This window comes from Oryctolagus cuniculus, chromosome 1 (genome assembly GCF_964237555.1).
Source record: "Oryctolagus cuniculus chromosome 1, mOryCun1.1, whole genome shotgun sequence".
Taxonomy (NCBI): Eukaryota; Metazoa; Chordata; class Mammalia; order Lagomorpha; family Leporidae; genus Oryctolagus; species Oryctolagus cuniculus.
In genome coordinates, this window is record NC_091432.1 from 53,439,130 (window position 1) to 53,453,754 (window position 14,625).

Sequence of the window (14,625 nt, forward strand, 5' to 3'; positions counted from 1 at the left end):
TCAGGGTACAAAGTCCTGCAGGCTATATACTCCACCTGCTGAAAAACCCACAACCTGTAAGACTGTTCTCCCCCAGTGAGTTTTAATCCCAGTGCTGCCTGCTCAAAAAGATGGCTCCCATTTAACCCAGGCTGGCTGCCAACACAGTCAGTGATTGTTTTGCTGATTTAAGGAAAAAAGATTCCACACATCAAGAACACGTGCACTCAGGAGGCTTTCAGAACCCCAGTCACCCTGGGCCCTAAGGATACCACAGCCAGCACATGTGTCAGTAACTGCGCATCTCACTGAGCACAAGTCACAAAACTGCGGCACTGGAAGACAGAGAAGTCTAAGGGCCCCATGGGCATCATTTACCAACATACGAGACATATGAAGACCCTGGTCACGCTGTTCAAGTTCATGGTGGACAGACTGACTGAAACTCAACACTGCCCACTGTTCTTTTTCCTAGACTGCTGCTGCCTCTGACACCCAATTATGGTCATCAGCTCTTACACAATTATTTTACATAAAAATATTTTTAGCATTTGAGGTCCAGGTGAACTGGCAAAATCTACCATGGATGCCACCTAAAAGTAAAATCTCAACAGAGAACAAACATTGGGGTTGACAAAACTTGACTTTAGCTTTGAATTTATTACATGGTCAGCCCTTGAAAACCTATCTGTAAAGGAGCAGTGCCTATCCCCAGGTTCCTTGTGAAAAGTGAAGCGCTGTCCTGAATCCCAACCCGGATTCCAACTAAGCCATTATTTTAGAAGAGAGCAATTTCTGGGTAAACCAGTGTGAGTTGCACAAGGTCATGGCCCAAAGCACCCTTCACAACACCTCATAAAACCATCTTCAAAGAGGATTAAAGCGCTGTTCTCTGCATTAAAGAGACAGAGGAGATGCCTTTTCAGAAATGAAGATAGGACCCTGGAAGCAAAAAGGCAGGCTGAGAAAGAGGAGCTGAGGTCAGACATAAACCTAGACCCACACACTTCTTAGCCATGGCAGCTGAGATGGCTCATCACACGTCTACAGCTCTAGACACCAAGAAGCTGCTCTGGCTACAAGGAATATTATGAGAGCATGAAACAAATGCCAGGGGGTTGCCCCCCCGCCCCGCCCCGTGTTTGACAGGCTCAGAGACGCCAACGCTCCAGAAAGCACAATTTGCCTTGTTTCCATTACATCATCCCAGCTGGCAAGGGAGCGGGCAGGGTGGGGGGCACAGCTGGTAGCAGCTGCACCACCATCTGCTTTCTCCTCAGCAGTGTCTGCTGGTTTGAGCTGCAGCCTCCTACGGCTCCTGATGGAGGAAACGCACTGTTAAAGGTACAATACCCTATTATGGAAAAAGATTTCAAATTATTTAGAAATAAATCTTTCTCGTGACAAGTTAACAACCCCAGATAGGTGACTGAGCCGGTTCTTTCTGAGTTTCTGTTGTTTGCATCTCTTTAGACTCTGCGACAGTGCAGACTGTCAACTCAACGTGTCCAGTCAGACAAGCAGAATGGACAAGCAACCAGCTGCCATCTGCTACTCAAAAGGTAAGCAGAGGGCTGCAGGTCCGCACCTGGGAGCACTCAGGGGAGGAGGGGGAACACCCACAGCCGGCAGGCCAACCCCAGCCGAGGGACGGGGCTCTCACTGCTGCCTTCGGCATCCTCAGCCATCGGGGTAACAGCTCTCACCCTCCCGGGCACTCTCGAGTCTCCTTCAGAACACACTGCGAGGTGCCCCCTTGTAGAAGGGGAGCCTCTCTGGGGCAGCAAGGCGGGTCATGCCTCATCTGGCTGTCCCACTGCACACTGGTCGCTCGGGGGTCTGACTGAGCCCATGTGTGCATCTTACCTGGCCTGCACAGGGTTGGTGACTGTGTGTGCATTTTTTTTTAAGTGCTGGCTTTCAGAAATACTAGACTTCATATAACATCTATACTTCTAGTTCATCCAGGGACAGAGGAGGGGGACCAGAGATTTGGCAGCTGCAGGACCCCGTGGCTCTGCAGCACCAGTCATCTGAATTCAGCAGCAATGCTGCTCTTAGACTAGGCCTGCATTCCAAAGAACATATCCCCACCACTCATGTCTGCATTTGCTACTGCAACCACCTGCACTCCTCCAAGCATCTGTTTTGGTGCCATGGAAATCTTCGACCCAATGCAATGAACCCACCGCATGGGAAGGCTGGCACACAATGGCAGGTGGGAGTATTTCACAGCATCATTGCAGGCCACTTACCATACATTTTGCCTTCGTCTGATAAGATGATTTTCCTCCTCCCACATGGCGGGTAGATAGCCAGGGCCTCCTGAAAGCTCTGCTCGATGTCGGGGCTCCAGACCCCCTCTGCGTCATTGTCAATGGGCTTATCTGCAGAGTCACTCATCCTCTCCATGTTTTCGGCAGGGCTCTCGCTGCCGCTCCAGCTGCTGGGCTCAATTTTGGCGGTTGTATTTTCCAAGCCGAAGCCTGGAGCCTTTTCAAGAAAATAAACCTAAAAAGAGAAATCACAAAGGAGTGTGAGACAGGTGACCACAAACATAGGAGAGGAAAACGTGCATCATGAAAAAACTACTCATGGATCTCCAAATTCCTCTGCACGCTAATAAACTTATCTTTTAATTCTGTTTCTTCCACAAACTCTTTAAAGTACCCTTGTGCTGCTCTGGCTGGCTCTGTTGCAAGTTCTCCCATCACCAGTTTTGCCTGGAGAGTAACTCCTAAGGGAGATGTGGAATTTTGAGATCCTGTGTCTCCTGGTAAGCACTCAGACAGAAATGCAACAACAGGCAGAGGCTGGAAAATCTTCACAGGAGACAGGACATTTTCAACCAAGAAGAGTGCTCGCTCAGAGTTGCAAGTCTGCTGTGATTCATATAAAAACCATTTACCAACGGCCTACTATCCACCAGGGGCACTTTGCTCAGTGATAATCAAATCTCCATAGCAGAACAAGTTGCTTAAAAAAAAATAAAGTAAAATAAAAGATGTCTGCCTCATTGTGGCAATTGGCATCATAGCTCTGAAATGTCAAAACATCCAATATGAAATCACCAAGATGCAAGGCGGTGGCAGGATCAAGGAAGGAAGGAGGGAGATGATGTTGTTATCACCATTACTCATTGCTCTGAGGCAGCAGCAACGCCACCCAATCGGGGCCTACAGCATCTGTCTCCAGGGCTTTCAGTCTGTACAGTTAGATCATTCTGCTGCTCTCAGCTCTGACGGTACAACCTGGAGGCAGCCACAACCCCCTCACCACCACCACCGCGGGTGTCTTGCACACCTGTGGAAATGTTCTCTACCTGCACATGGCACTGAATCTAACATTCTGAACACATGGGGTGGGGCAGGAAGGGGTCTTTTCATTTCTTTTTCTGTAGCACTGATACTTATAGAACCCAAAGAAGTCTTTCTCAAAGATGTATTCCCCTTAAATTATACATGTAACCTATGGCAATAAAGGGATAAGCTCTCCCAACAAATGCCAAACTGGCATAATACCAATGTGAAAACGATCTAATCCAGCACTCCCTGCTGTCCAACCCACTGACATATCAATATTCCTTTGTTGAAAAGGCATCAGATCATACATTCAAAGGCCTTCCAAAAGCAGGGAGAATTGCTCCTGAGGACTGATGGAAAGGGGGAGGCCTGGGGCTCCAGTAAGGAGGGCTTTGTGTGAGTACTGTTCCTCCCCTTCCCACCCCCTCAAGCCCATGGATATTACAACAGAGGCACTCGGGAGGGAAGCAGGTGCTGGTAGCCCGACTCAGAGCCAGGGACTCCTCCGTGATCCAGGGTCTGTCTGACTGCCTCTCTCCCAAATGCATCCTATCTCCCTCCAGCCCTCCTCCACCTGTGTACATCAACAGATCCCAGGTGCAGAAACTCTGCAGCCCATGAATATTACACAATTAATGCTATAACTAGTGGGTGCTTTTGGCTTCTCACCCTGACAGCTTTTTATAGTTGGCAGCACCTGGATTTAAAAAAAAAAAAAAAAAAAACCCTCAGGTTCTCTGCCTTTAAATGCTGCCACTGAGCCATCACTCAAAGAACTTGTCAGCAAAATATTTACTACCTCTTACCAATACATGTATGTTTATATGGGCCTTCAGAAATTGCCAACATTAAGCTATAATTTATGCCACAAGAAAGAGTTCTGTGATTCACCCTTAGATGAACCCTACAACGCCTGCAGTAGGGACCTTTTGAATTCTCGAACTATCACATTTTTTGGTTAAGATCTAAGAGTCTTATAAACACCAGCTGAACTAAACTATGCCCTAGAGTCAGTTCTCGCTCCAACTAGAGAAGAATGAGGGTAAATTCTTTGAGCAGTGGCTTACCCACCTCCTCCCTGAACAAAATATAAAACAAAAACAAAACATATGCATACAAAAACCAATGCCAAAGGCCAGTTACTTAGCCCTTGGGCAGCTCACAGCAATATGAATTCACTCCAGGGAGCCACAGTTTAAGATAAACAGAAGATCTGCCGAGCACTTGACCAGTATGGTAGAGAGAACCCAGGACAGTGAAAGCTAGCTAAAGGGACCCAAGACCTTTGTTTGTCTAGAAAGAAAGTTAGCATACAACTGATGGCCCCAGTGTCTCCAGACCCAAACACACCAGCTGGGGCCAGCACTATGGCGCAGTGGGTTAAGCTGCCACCTGTGACACTGGCATCCCATATGAGCACAGGTTCAAGTCTCGGCTGCTCCACTTCTGATCCAGCTCCCTGCTAATGCGCTGGGAAAGCAGCACCCACATGCAGTTTCAGGTTCCTGCCTCTGGCCTGGATGAGCCCTGGCCATTGACTCTCTCTCTCTCTGTCTAACTCTTCCTTTCAAATAAACACATGTTAAACAACAACCCCCATCCCCCACTATGAAGTCTCCTCTAAAATTTCTCATCAGCTGACTACACTGTCTGAACTTGAACACCATCAGTGACAGGGAACTCATCCTCTTCCTCACCCACCTTCACACTGACAGGGTAAAATTCCATTAGGCTAATCCCATCTCCTACTCATCCATCTCTTAGGGAGGCAAACACCTCCCCAAGACACCAACTTAGGAAACACAGGGGCAGCCCCCAGGCCTTGGTCATCTTCCAGCCTAGACAATATCATCCCTCTGCCCATGCCTCACAAATGCATCCTGATTTGGCCACAACTCTCAATAACCAGCACTCAGCCGTGGACCTGTCCATGAAACCTCTAAGCTCCTGCCCCCCGGGTTCTGAATCCTGTCTCTTGAGCAGTTGGTTTCAGAGCTAAAATCAAGAGCATATTTACTTCATGACTTACTAAATTCCATTCATTTTAGCCGCAGCCCAGGGCTCCAAGCCAGGAAGATCTTTTTGCATCATCATTGCCGAGCTTTAGGTACTGAACACCTGTGAAGAGCTGCATGCCCCATGGACAGGGTGTAGACCCATTCTGTAGAAGGTCCCAAGAAGATCTGGACTCCATGTGAAGAACTTCTGCTAGCTGACCTGTGTAGCAATGAGGGGACTGCCCTAGAGGGCCAGCAGCACTGTCCCGTGGACAGCCCCATCTACAGAAAAGAGGAACAAGTCTGTGGTTGTTTGAGAACTGCCAACACTAACTAGCATGGACTGACCCATCCACTTAGTACATACAGACACTGTCCTAATAGTCACGCGGTTTTATTAATTTACTGACAAGTGAAAAACTCTGTGTCCAGACTCCTGCAATTTGGTCAAGTGGAACTCTGAAGGATGGAATTACCCACCCTGGATATAGGCCAGGCCCAGCCCCAGAAACTACAAGATACATAATCCACAGAGTGAGAGAAGCCTTGGTTTTACAACCCAACTGTAAGATGAGGCCCTGTATGGGCAGAGTTTCCGATCACAAGACTGGGGCTGGCTGAGAAAAGCTCCCCAACTGGATACCGAAATAAACATTCTGGCATTACATCCTCAGCTTCCTTCCAGCTCAGCTCAAAATCCACCTCATCCTGGAAACTGACCTTGTATCTAGTGGCTTTGAGACTATCTGTGACACTTAAGGAGTTTCCTAAAGATGTGTGGAATTGGTTAACGACCACTCAACCTACCTTGATTCTAAAGGTACAGTAACAAGCACCTGCTCATGACTAACATGAAGAGCTAATCGAGTGGATTATGCACAGAGTATCTGCACCTACATATCTGATGTCTTCACCTTCCCAGACATCCTTGGAGGGAGGGAGTCACTCAAACTGGGGGTGGGCATCACCAGCATTCCATATTAGAGTGCCAACTCCAGTCCTCGTTGTTCTGCTTGATCCAGTTTCCTGCCAACATGCCTGGTAAGGCTGAGAGGATGAACCAAGTGCCTGAGTATCTGCCACCAACATAAGAGACTAAGGATGGAGTTCCTACCTCCTGGCTTCAGCCAGGCCCAGCCCTGGCTATTGTGGGCATTTGGGAAGTAACCCAGTGGATGGAATCAGTTCTCTCTCCCTCCCTTTCTCCTCTTCTTTCACCCTCTCTCTCCCTTTTGAATAAATAAAATAAACAAATCTTTTAAGTAATGACTCAAACTGATGTGGGTTCTAAGCCTGGCTCTGCCAGGAGTCATGCAACTCAAACTAAGGTGATCTCTCAGAAGATTAGGCCTCATTTATAAAATGGAGATAAAAAACTCAGTCCCAATACAGAGCAGTCGGAGCTGGCACTATGGTTTACTGGGTAAAGCTGCTCCCTGCAGTGTTGGCATCCCATATGTGTGATGGTTCAAGTACCTGCTGCTCCACTTCTGATCCAGCTCCCTGCTAATGTGCCTGGGAAAACAGTAGAAGATGCCCCAAGTATTTGGGCCCCTGCACTCATGTGGGAAACTGGGAGGTAGCCTCTGGCTCCTTGCTTCAGCTCAGCCCAGCTCCAGTCATTGTGGCCATTTTGGGAATGAACCAGTGGATGGAAGACCTCTCCCTCTCCTTCTTCCTCTGCCTCTCTGCAACTCTGCCTTTTGAATAAATAAATCTTAAAAAAAAAAAAAAAAAAAAAAAAAAAACCCAACCACAGAGCAGTCATTGAGGGGGAGGGTTCACCCCACAGAGTGGACATAAAGATTTAGTGAGTGAACAAGGAAAGGTGCTCTGTCATCTGCAAAACTATGAATAGATCCACATTTCTTTCCAAGCCCACATCTCTAGACAATGATATGCACCTGTGATGCCAACACACCCAACAAGGGGATGATAATAAATCAAAGGGCATCCCCTAACAGTTCACTCTGGGAAATCAATTTTCCAAGGACCAGCACCTTCACATATGACAGTTGCTTAAATCTGACCATATTCACAAGTTCAAGATTTTGGGGAGGGGAAGTGGGGAATATCCCTTCCCACAGAATACCTACAAGACTGTGTTTGTTGAACCTACTTCAGAAAGATCATGGGAAATATGTACTATTAAAAAAAAAAAAGAACTGTGTGGACTTCAGAATTTTTGCTACAAAGTAAAATTACCTTTAATTCCATTCTGAGGTACACACATGTGGGTTATGTAGTCCTCTGCCTCTGTTTCAGTCACAGACATCTTTTGGAAAGCTCTTATTTTTCTGACACTCTTCTCAGCCACACTAACATAAACTGTCAAAACAACTGTTTCCAGTGATCCAAGTATCCTGCAAACTGCCCCCTAGAGCCACACTCCCTATATGGATAAACGGGTCACAGTGTAATTGCCCATGATACCTCAAGAAGAGTAACGTGAACATAGTGAGAGGTCACGTGATAGGTATATTTGACCAATGCACATTTTATCACCAAGCCAATAGGATGAAGGCCACACAATGGATATAACCAAGTACAGGTGATTTAGGCTCTCTCTACCTGTACCACAGCCTGTGGTAGTCAGTGTCTTAACTATATATGAGGCAGCAGATTGGGAGTTAGGACTGTGCATCCACTTGAGTAACCCAACGCCTCAGTTTCCATTACTAACCCTAAAGCAAGCCATTTCCACCCCTGACCACGTTGTGTTGCCCAGACTCTACCTAGAACACAGCATGCTAAGTAGGCTTGTCATTGCTCCCCTCGCAGAACCCCAGGATCCTCAATAGCAGAGACAAACTCAGCACAGCACCCTCAGTGCTAATACAGTAGCTGGCATACACATTTTGGACTTAAAAAAGAATTAACCAACAGATGATGTGAACATTCCTCGACAACATGACTGCGGCTACCACCCTAAAGTTCCACGAAAAGGGAACAGTTGCAGCTACTTTGCCATCTCTCACCACAATTCTGGTAGGGTTCTAATGAGCAGTAACAGCCCCAAAGGAAATCACATTAGAAAGACACAAAGGAAAGACCTATGTTGGGCACCATGTGGCTAAGGAAGAGTCGGCTGTCTGATGCAATTTCTTACTCATTAACCAGGATGACTGACAACGGACAGTCCTGTTCAAAAACTTTTTTGTCCTCTAACAGGGAAGCTAAACTTTACTTTGACAAGAATGATAATTTTTGAGATACAATAGTTTACTTTTTTATCTTGCCTTTTGATCACTAAAGCAGCAAGGTGACAGCTGTAGGGTAAGCTATGAGAGGTTTAAGGGTATAAAGACCAGAAACCAGGGCCAGTGCTGTGGCAGTGGGTAAAGCTACTGCCTACAGTGCCAGCATCCCATATGGGTGCTGGTTCAAGTCCTAGCTTCTCCATTTCTGATTCAGCCCTCTGCTATGGCCTGGGAAAGCAGTGGAAGATGGTCCAAGTCCTTGGGCTCCTGCACCCAAGGGAGACCTGGAAGAACCTCCTGGCTCCTGGCTTTGGATCAGCCCAGCTCTGGCCATTGTGGCTATTTGGGGAGTGAATCAGTGGATGGAAGACCTCTCTCTCTCTCTGCCTCTGACTCTCTGTAACTCTGCCTTTCAGATAAATAAATAAATCTTTAAAAAAAAAGAGAGAGAGAGAGAGAGAGACCAGAAACCAAAGAGGTAGCCAAAGAAGAAATTCAAAGAAGTGAAAAGCGATAGCAGAGTAAATTTAAGTGAGCAGGTGAGAGGGAGGGGCAACATATAGGGAATGGCAAAGGAAGGGAAACTATGCAAAAAGGAAAAAAAAAGGTCTGCAATAATTCAGGAAGAAGCAGAAGTAGGTACAGGCAGTTGCCACCTGAGAGAATCACATGGCTGGAATATTTATAGCAGACAACTCAACCAAGCATTTGATGGTGTAAAGGTCGGCTGATCTTAGTCAAAGTCCAAATTTTTCTCAAAGGAGAAAGTTTGCCTTCCCAAAAAAAAAAAAAAAAAAAAAAAGACCAGGGATAAAGGTGCTCTTCTTCTTCTTCTTCTTTTTTTAAAGAATGCAGATCAATAGGGAGAAAGAACTTCCATCTCCAGGGGTCCACTCTGGAAATAAAAACACTGGCCGGCGCTGCGGCTCACTAGGCTAATCCTCCGCCTGCGGCGCCGGCACACCAGGTTCTAGTCCCGGTCAGGGCGCCGGAATCTGTCTCGGTTGCTCCTCTTCCAGGCCAGCTCTCTCCTGTGGCCCGGGAGTGCAGAGGAGGATGGCCCAAGTGCTTGGGCCCTGCATCCCATGGGAGACCAGGAGAAGCACCTGGCTCCTGCCTTCGGATCAGCGCGGTTCGCCAGCCACAGCGCGCCGGCCGTGGCAGCCATTGGAGGGTGAACCAACGGAAAAGGAAGACCTTTCTCTCTGTCTCTCACTGTCCACTCTGCCTGTCAAAAAAAAAAAAAAAAAAAGAAAGAAAGAAAGAAAAAAATATAAAAAAATATATATATACTCATTTTATTGATTTGAAAGGCAGAGTGATAGAGAGATGCAGACACAGAAAGTGACCTTCCATCATTGGTTCACTCCCCAATGGCTGCAAAAGTTGGGACTAGGCCAAACCAGCACCAGGCAAGAACTCCATTCAGGCCTCCTAAGTGGGTACTTGGGCCATCTTCTGCTGCTTTCCCAGGCGCATTAGCACAGAACTTAAACAGAACACAGAAGCAGAGCAGCTGGGGCTCCAGTGAGCACTCCAATAAAGGATCTGGCATTGCAGGCAGTGGCTTAACCCACTGTGCCACAGCACCAGCCCAGTGCTTGACTTCTAATGTGAAATGGTATTGCAAATCCAAATCCCACCTTCATCCAATGAACCAAGTCCCAAGCACAATGCCAGAAGCTTTTGCCTATGAGATCTTAAGTAATTACACTATGCCCTTGGGTATTATTCCCACCTTCTAAACCCAGAGACTTAAATGAGTTACCCTAAGTCATATACTTTGATTCCAGGAGTCATTTCTTCAGATAGAAGCCACATTCCATGGGAACACCAGACATACACTACACCCTCACTAGGCAGTGGGAAGCAGGCAATGCTGCACGCTCAGCTTAGTCCAAGAATGACATCATCAAGACCAGTCTAATTAATTCCTAATGAATATTAATGATATTGACTCACCTCCCTGGGCAGTTGGGAGGAATGTCAGAGACTAATCATGGTTAACTGCTTCTGCATATGCATATAAGTAGGGCATGCTATTGCTTTCCTACCATTTCAGATATTCACCAACCTTGCCAACATGTAGCCTAAGAAATACAGGTGAGGATCAGCCACCTGAATTTTAGAGGCAACCACCGGAGAGATGGAGCTGCAGAACACATGTCACTGTCGGAGACAGCAGAACTGTCACGGCGACGTCTGCCATGCAGCCAGTTACAGCTCGAAAGCCTTGCTGTCATATACTCCAACTGCCAGTAGGTTCCCTCTGCTTTCAGCAGGGAGAAGTGGATAATTACTACTTCTCATTTTCAAAAATCATTCTGTATCAACAGGCTCCCATCAACGAGCCAACATCTCTTCACCAAGCCCCCAATGCCGAACACCCCATTAGAGGACTTACCATTGCCATCCTGAGATTTCTTGATTAATTCTGTGCTCCATCAAGCCCTAAGTACTTGCCCAGGTGACAGCTGAAGAAAGGCTCTGATTGATTTCATGCTATGCCGCTCTGATGGGGCCACTCTGGATTACCAGTCTTTGGGGGAGTCACCTAAGCTATCCCCTGCATGAATCTGAGAGTCAGTGAGAACAGATATAGGCGGCCCTCCCTTTCCCATCACCACCCACCAGTCAAGACGATCACTGTTGCCCTTCACCTGCAATGCCAGCATCCCACTCCACTTCCAACCCAGCTCCCTGCTAGTGTACTTGAGAAAGCAGTGGGAGATAAGACAGCTCAAGTACCTGGGCCCCTGCCACCCACATGGGATATCTGGATGCAGTTCCAGGCTCCTGGATTCAGCTTGGCCCAACCTCTGCTGTTGTGGCCATCTGAGGTGTGTGAACCCTAAGGGAAGACCTCTTTCTTTACCTCTGTCTCTCCACTTCTCTCTGTAACTCTGCCATTCAAATAAATAAGTCTTTCTTTAAAAAAAAAAAAAAGACATGAACACAGACCAAGCATCAGGCAGTCTATCTCATCTGGTCACTCTAAAGCAAAGACATGGTATTAAGACAATGAGCACAGAGAACATGAACTGGATGGCCTGGGTCAGATATCCCTGGGCAGTAGACAATTTAATCTTGGGAAACACATTTTCAAACCCAGAAACACAAGCTTCTCTCCTGTTCTAAGAGAAAAAAAAAATCGCTAAAACTAGCAGTAAGTGGTTGTCACTATTTCAAAGAGAGAACTTGTAAGGCCCTTCCCAAGAAAGACAGCCAAAGAAAACCCCTAACTCCTTAATTCCAACAAATTTGTAGAGTGAACATATTTTCAGGTAGACTCACCAGCCATAATGCATAGTAAAAATTTTTTTTAAAAAAAATGAAAACACTGGGAAAAATAACTCCTTAGCCACTAACCCCTGGATAATGTCACTTCCTATATTGACAAGATTCATCGTCAGGTTGCCTTGACACCTTAGCATTTTCAATGATTATGAGTACAGATTAAAAATCAAAAGCAACAGTCTATATTTTGAGACATCAACACACATGACAAAAATATACACTGTGACATGTGCAGAAACACCACATGGCACCCCATAAACATGTATGATTTTTATTTGCCTGTTAAAAATGTTTTAATAAAATTATAAAAATATCTGAGAACTACACAAAGAGTATAAAAATATACCCTTTCCAGAGGGACCATCAGGCCCCATGTTATCAGAGAGCTGGCTCCCTGGGTGGCAAGTCTATGGGTACATGTCACCCCAGCTACAAAAGGTCAATAGAGACTCACCCAGTGTTACACGGTCAGCTTCCAGCCAACTTAATGATATGTTGGCTCTGGACTCACTCCAGGGCCCAGCAGCTGACCTGCTCAGATGCGGCCCCCTTGGCTGATTCAGAATTCTAAGTGTGTTGCATCAGCAATGGCCCTCCCTGGTCTTTACAAAAATGGTCCCGGGCCTTCTTCTCCAGCTTCTGTGATTTAGCATGCTTCTTATTCTGGAATGCCTCTCGGTATGCTGGATTACTTAGACAAGCACGAGAGAAAAAATTCACAGGTAAATGCACAGTTAACTTCCGAATGGGTCAGAAGCCATTTTCTTTCTTTCTTTCTTTCTTTTTTTTTTTTTTTTGACAGGCAGAGTGGACAGTGAGAGAGAGACAGAAAGAAAGGTCTTCCTCTGCCGTTGGTTCACCCACCCTCCAATGGACGCCGCGGCCGGCGCGCTGTGGCGGGCGCACCGCGCTGATCCGAAGGCAGGAGCCAGGTGCTTCTCCTGGTCTCCCATGGGGTGCAGGGCCCAAGCACTTGGGCCATCCTCCACTGCACTCCCTGGCCATAGCAGAGAGCTGGCCTGGAAGAGGGGCAACCGGGACAGAATCCGGCGCCCCGACTGGGACTAGAACCCGGTGTGCCGGCGCTGCAGGCGGAGGATTAGCCTAGTGAGCCGCGGTGCCAGCCTAGAAGCCATTTTCAATAAGACATGTGAAACAACACGGCATTTTGAAAGCACTGAGCTGATAAGTCCAAGCCCTGCTCTGTCTCCTGCCACATACACTGGCGTTCAAACTCTGAGGAGCCAGTCAATCCACATGGATCTCATGAGCACTAGCCTAATAAGATCCAAAAATCTAGACTCAACATGCCCAGAAAAAAAAAAAAAAAATCCTCTTCCTGTCTAAGATAACCAAGAACATGATTCATCAGAGCACATGCGTTTCCTTTCCATCATCTCAGCCACCAGAACAGGCTACACGGTCTCATGTGGGTGTCGAGTCAGGCTTATGTGCATTTATCAACTTCTAATGGCTCCAAGCATGCAGATCCTGATTACCCCGCCCCCAATCACACAGGGGTCTTTTGTGAGTCTCAAATATGACCACAAAACTCCTGGGAGCAGAAACGGAGCCCATGTGACTCCTAGGACCCAGGAGAATATCACATAGCACAGGTGTAAAAGGACAGGATAAAGCAACAGATTAAACCAACTTGTTTGAAGAAATTCATCTTTCACACCACCTCAAAGAAGAAAACCAAAGCTGAATGACTCCTACTACCCAATATTAAAACTCACTCAAAGCTTAATCATTAACAGTAGGCACTGGCACAAAGACATACAAAAGAGGCCAACGGATCGGAACAGAAAATCCAGAAACAAACTCATACATATACATTCACCTGATTCATGACAAAGGTGATATCACATTGCCCTGAGTAAAGAATGGTCTTTTCAATAAATCGGTTCGTTGATAGTCATATGGAAAAAATAATATCTGACCCCTCCCTCACACCATATTCTACAATTCATCTGAAATGGATTTTCTATCTCAAAGTATAAAGCAAAGCCATAATTAATTTAAAACAAAATCCAAGAGACTACCTACATGACCTTAAAGGAGGCACAGATTACTTTATGAAGACACCAAAAGCACAATCAGAGAGGGAAAATGCTAAACTAGACTGTATGACAATTAAGAACTTCCTCTCACCGAAAGAACCAATAAGAAAATATAAAGCAAACTACAAGTTGAAGAAATCTGTAATGCATAGACTCATATCCTTAATAATTAAAGAACTTCTACAAAAAAAGTCAAAGAATCCAACAAAAAAAGCAGTAAGTTAATGCATTGTGTAAAAGGTAACTACAGGGCTAGTAAAAAATACACAAAGCTGTTCAACATGCAACAGTGGGAAACCAAATACAAATAATACCAAGTATTATCCAGGATGGAGCAACTGGAACGCTGACAGTCAGCTGATGAAAGTACCAAGTGATACAATCATTCTGGAAAACTCTCTGGCCGTATCTATATACTAAAGGTGTCTAAGTGCATACCTCCTGACTCAGCAACTTCAAGTTATTTCTTTAAAGATTTTATTTATCTAAAAGACAGAGTTACAGAGAGAAGGGGGGAGAGAGGGAGAAATCTTCCATCCACTGGTTCACTCTCCATATGGCTGAAACAGGCTGAGCAAGCCTGAAACCACAAACCAGAAACCAGGAGCTTCAACTGTGTCTACCAGATAGGTATAGGAACCCAAGGACTTAGTAGGGAGCTGGATCAGAAGTGGAACAGCCAGGACCCAAACCAGCACCAATATGGGATGCCAGCATTGCAGGCGGTGGCTTAACCTGTTACATCGTAGTGCTGTCACCAGCAACTCCAAGATCTAAGTAAAAACCC

At 46.2% G+C, this 14,625-nt stretch overlaps 1 protein-coding gene across 20 annotated transcripts in view; it reads right to left on the reverse strand.

Moving 5' to 3' along the window:
- TEAD1 (TEA domain transcription factor 1) overlaps nucleotides 1-14,625 on the reverse strand; it is a 281,048-nt gene that overhangs the window by 180,004 nt on the left and 86,419 nt on the right. For 19 of the 20 annotated variants that reach the window (XM_070073221.1, XM_051851597.2, XM_017345459.3 and 16 more), the window contains exon 2: nucleotides 2,235-2,490. In XM_070073221.1, the coding sequence (XP_069929322.1) occupies nucleotides 2,235-2,391 (157 nt within the window). In that variant the 5' untranslated portion in view covers nucleotides 2,392-2,490. Of the gene's footprint in view, nucleotides 1-2,234; nucleotides 2,491-12,229; nucleotides 12,250-14,625 lie in introns of those variants that run through there. The other variant, XM_070073215.1, reaches the window with a different exon arrangement.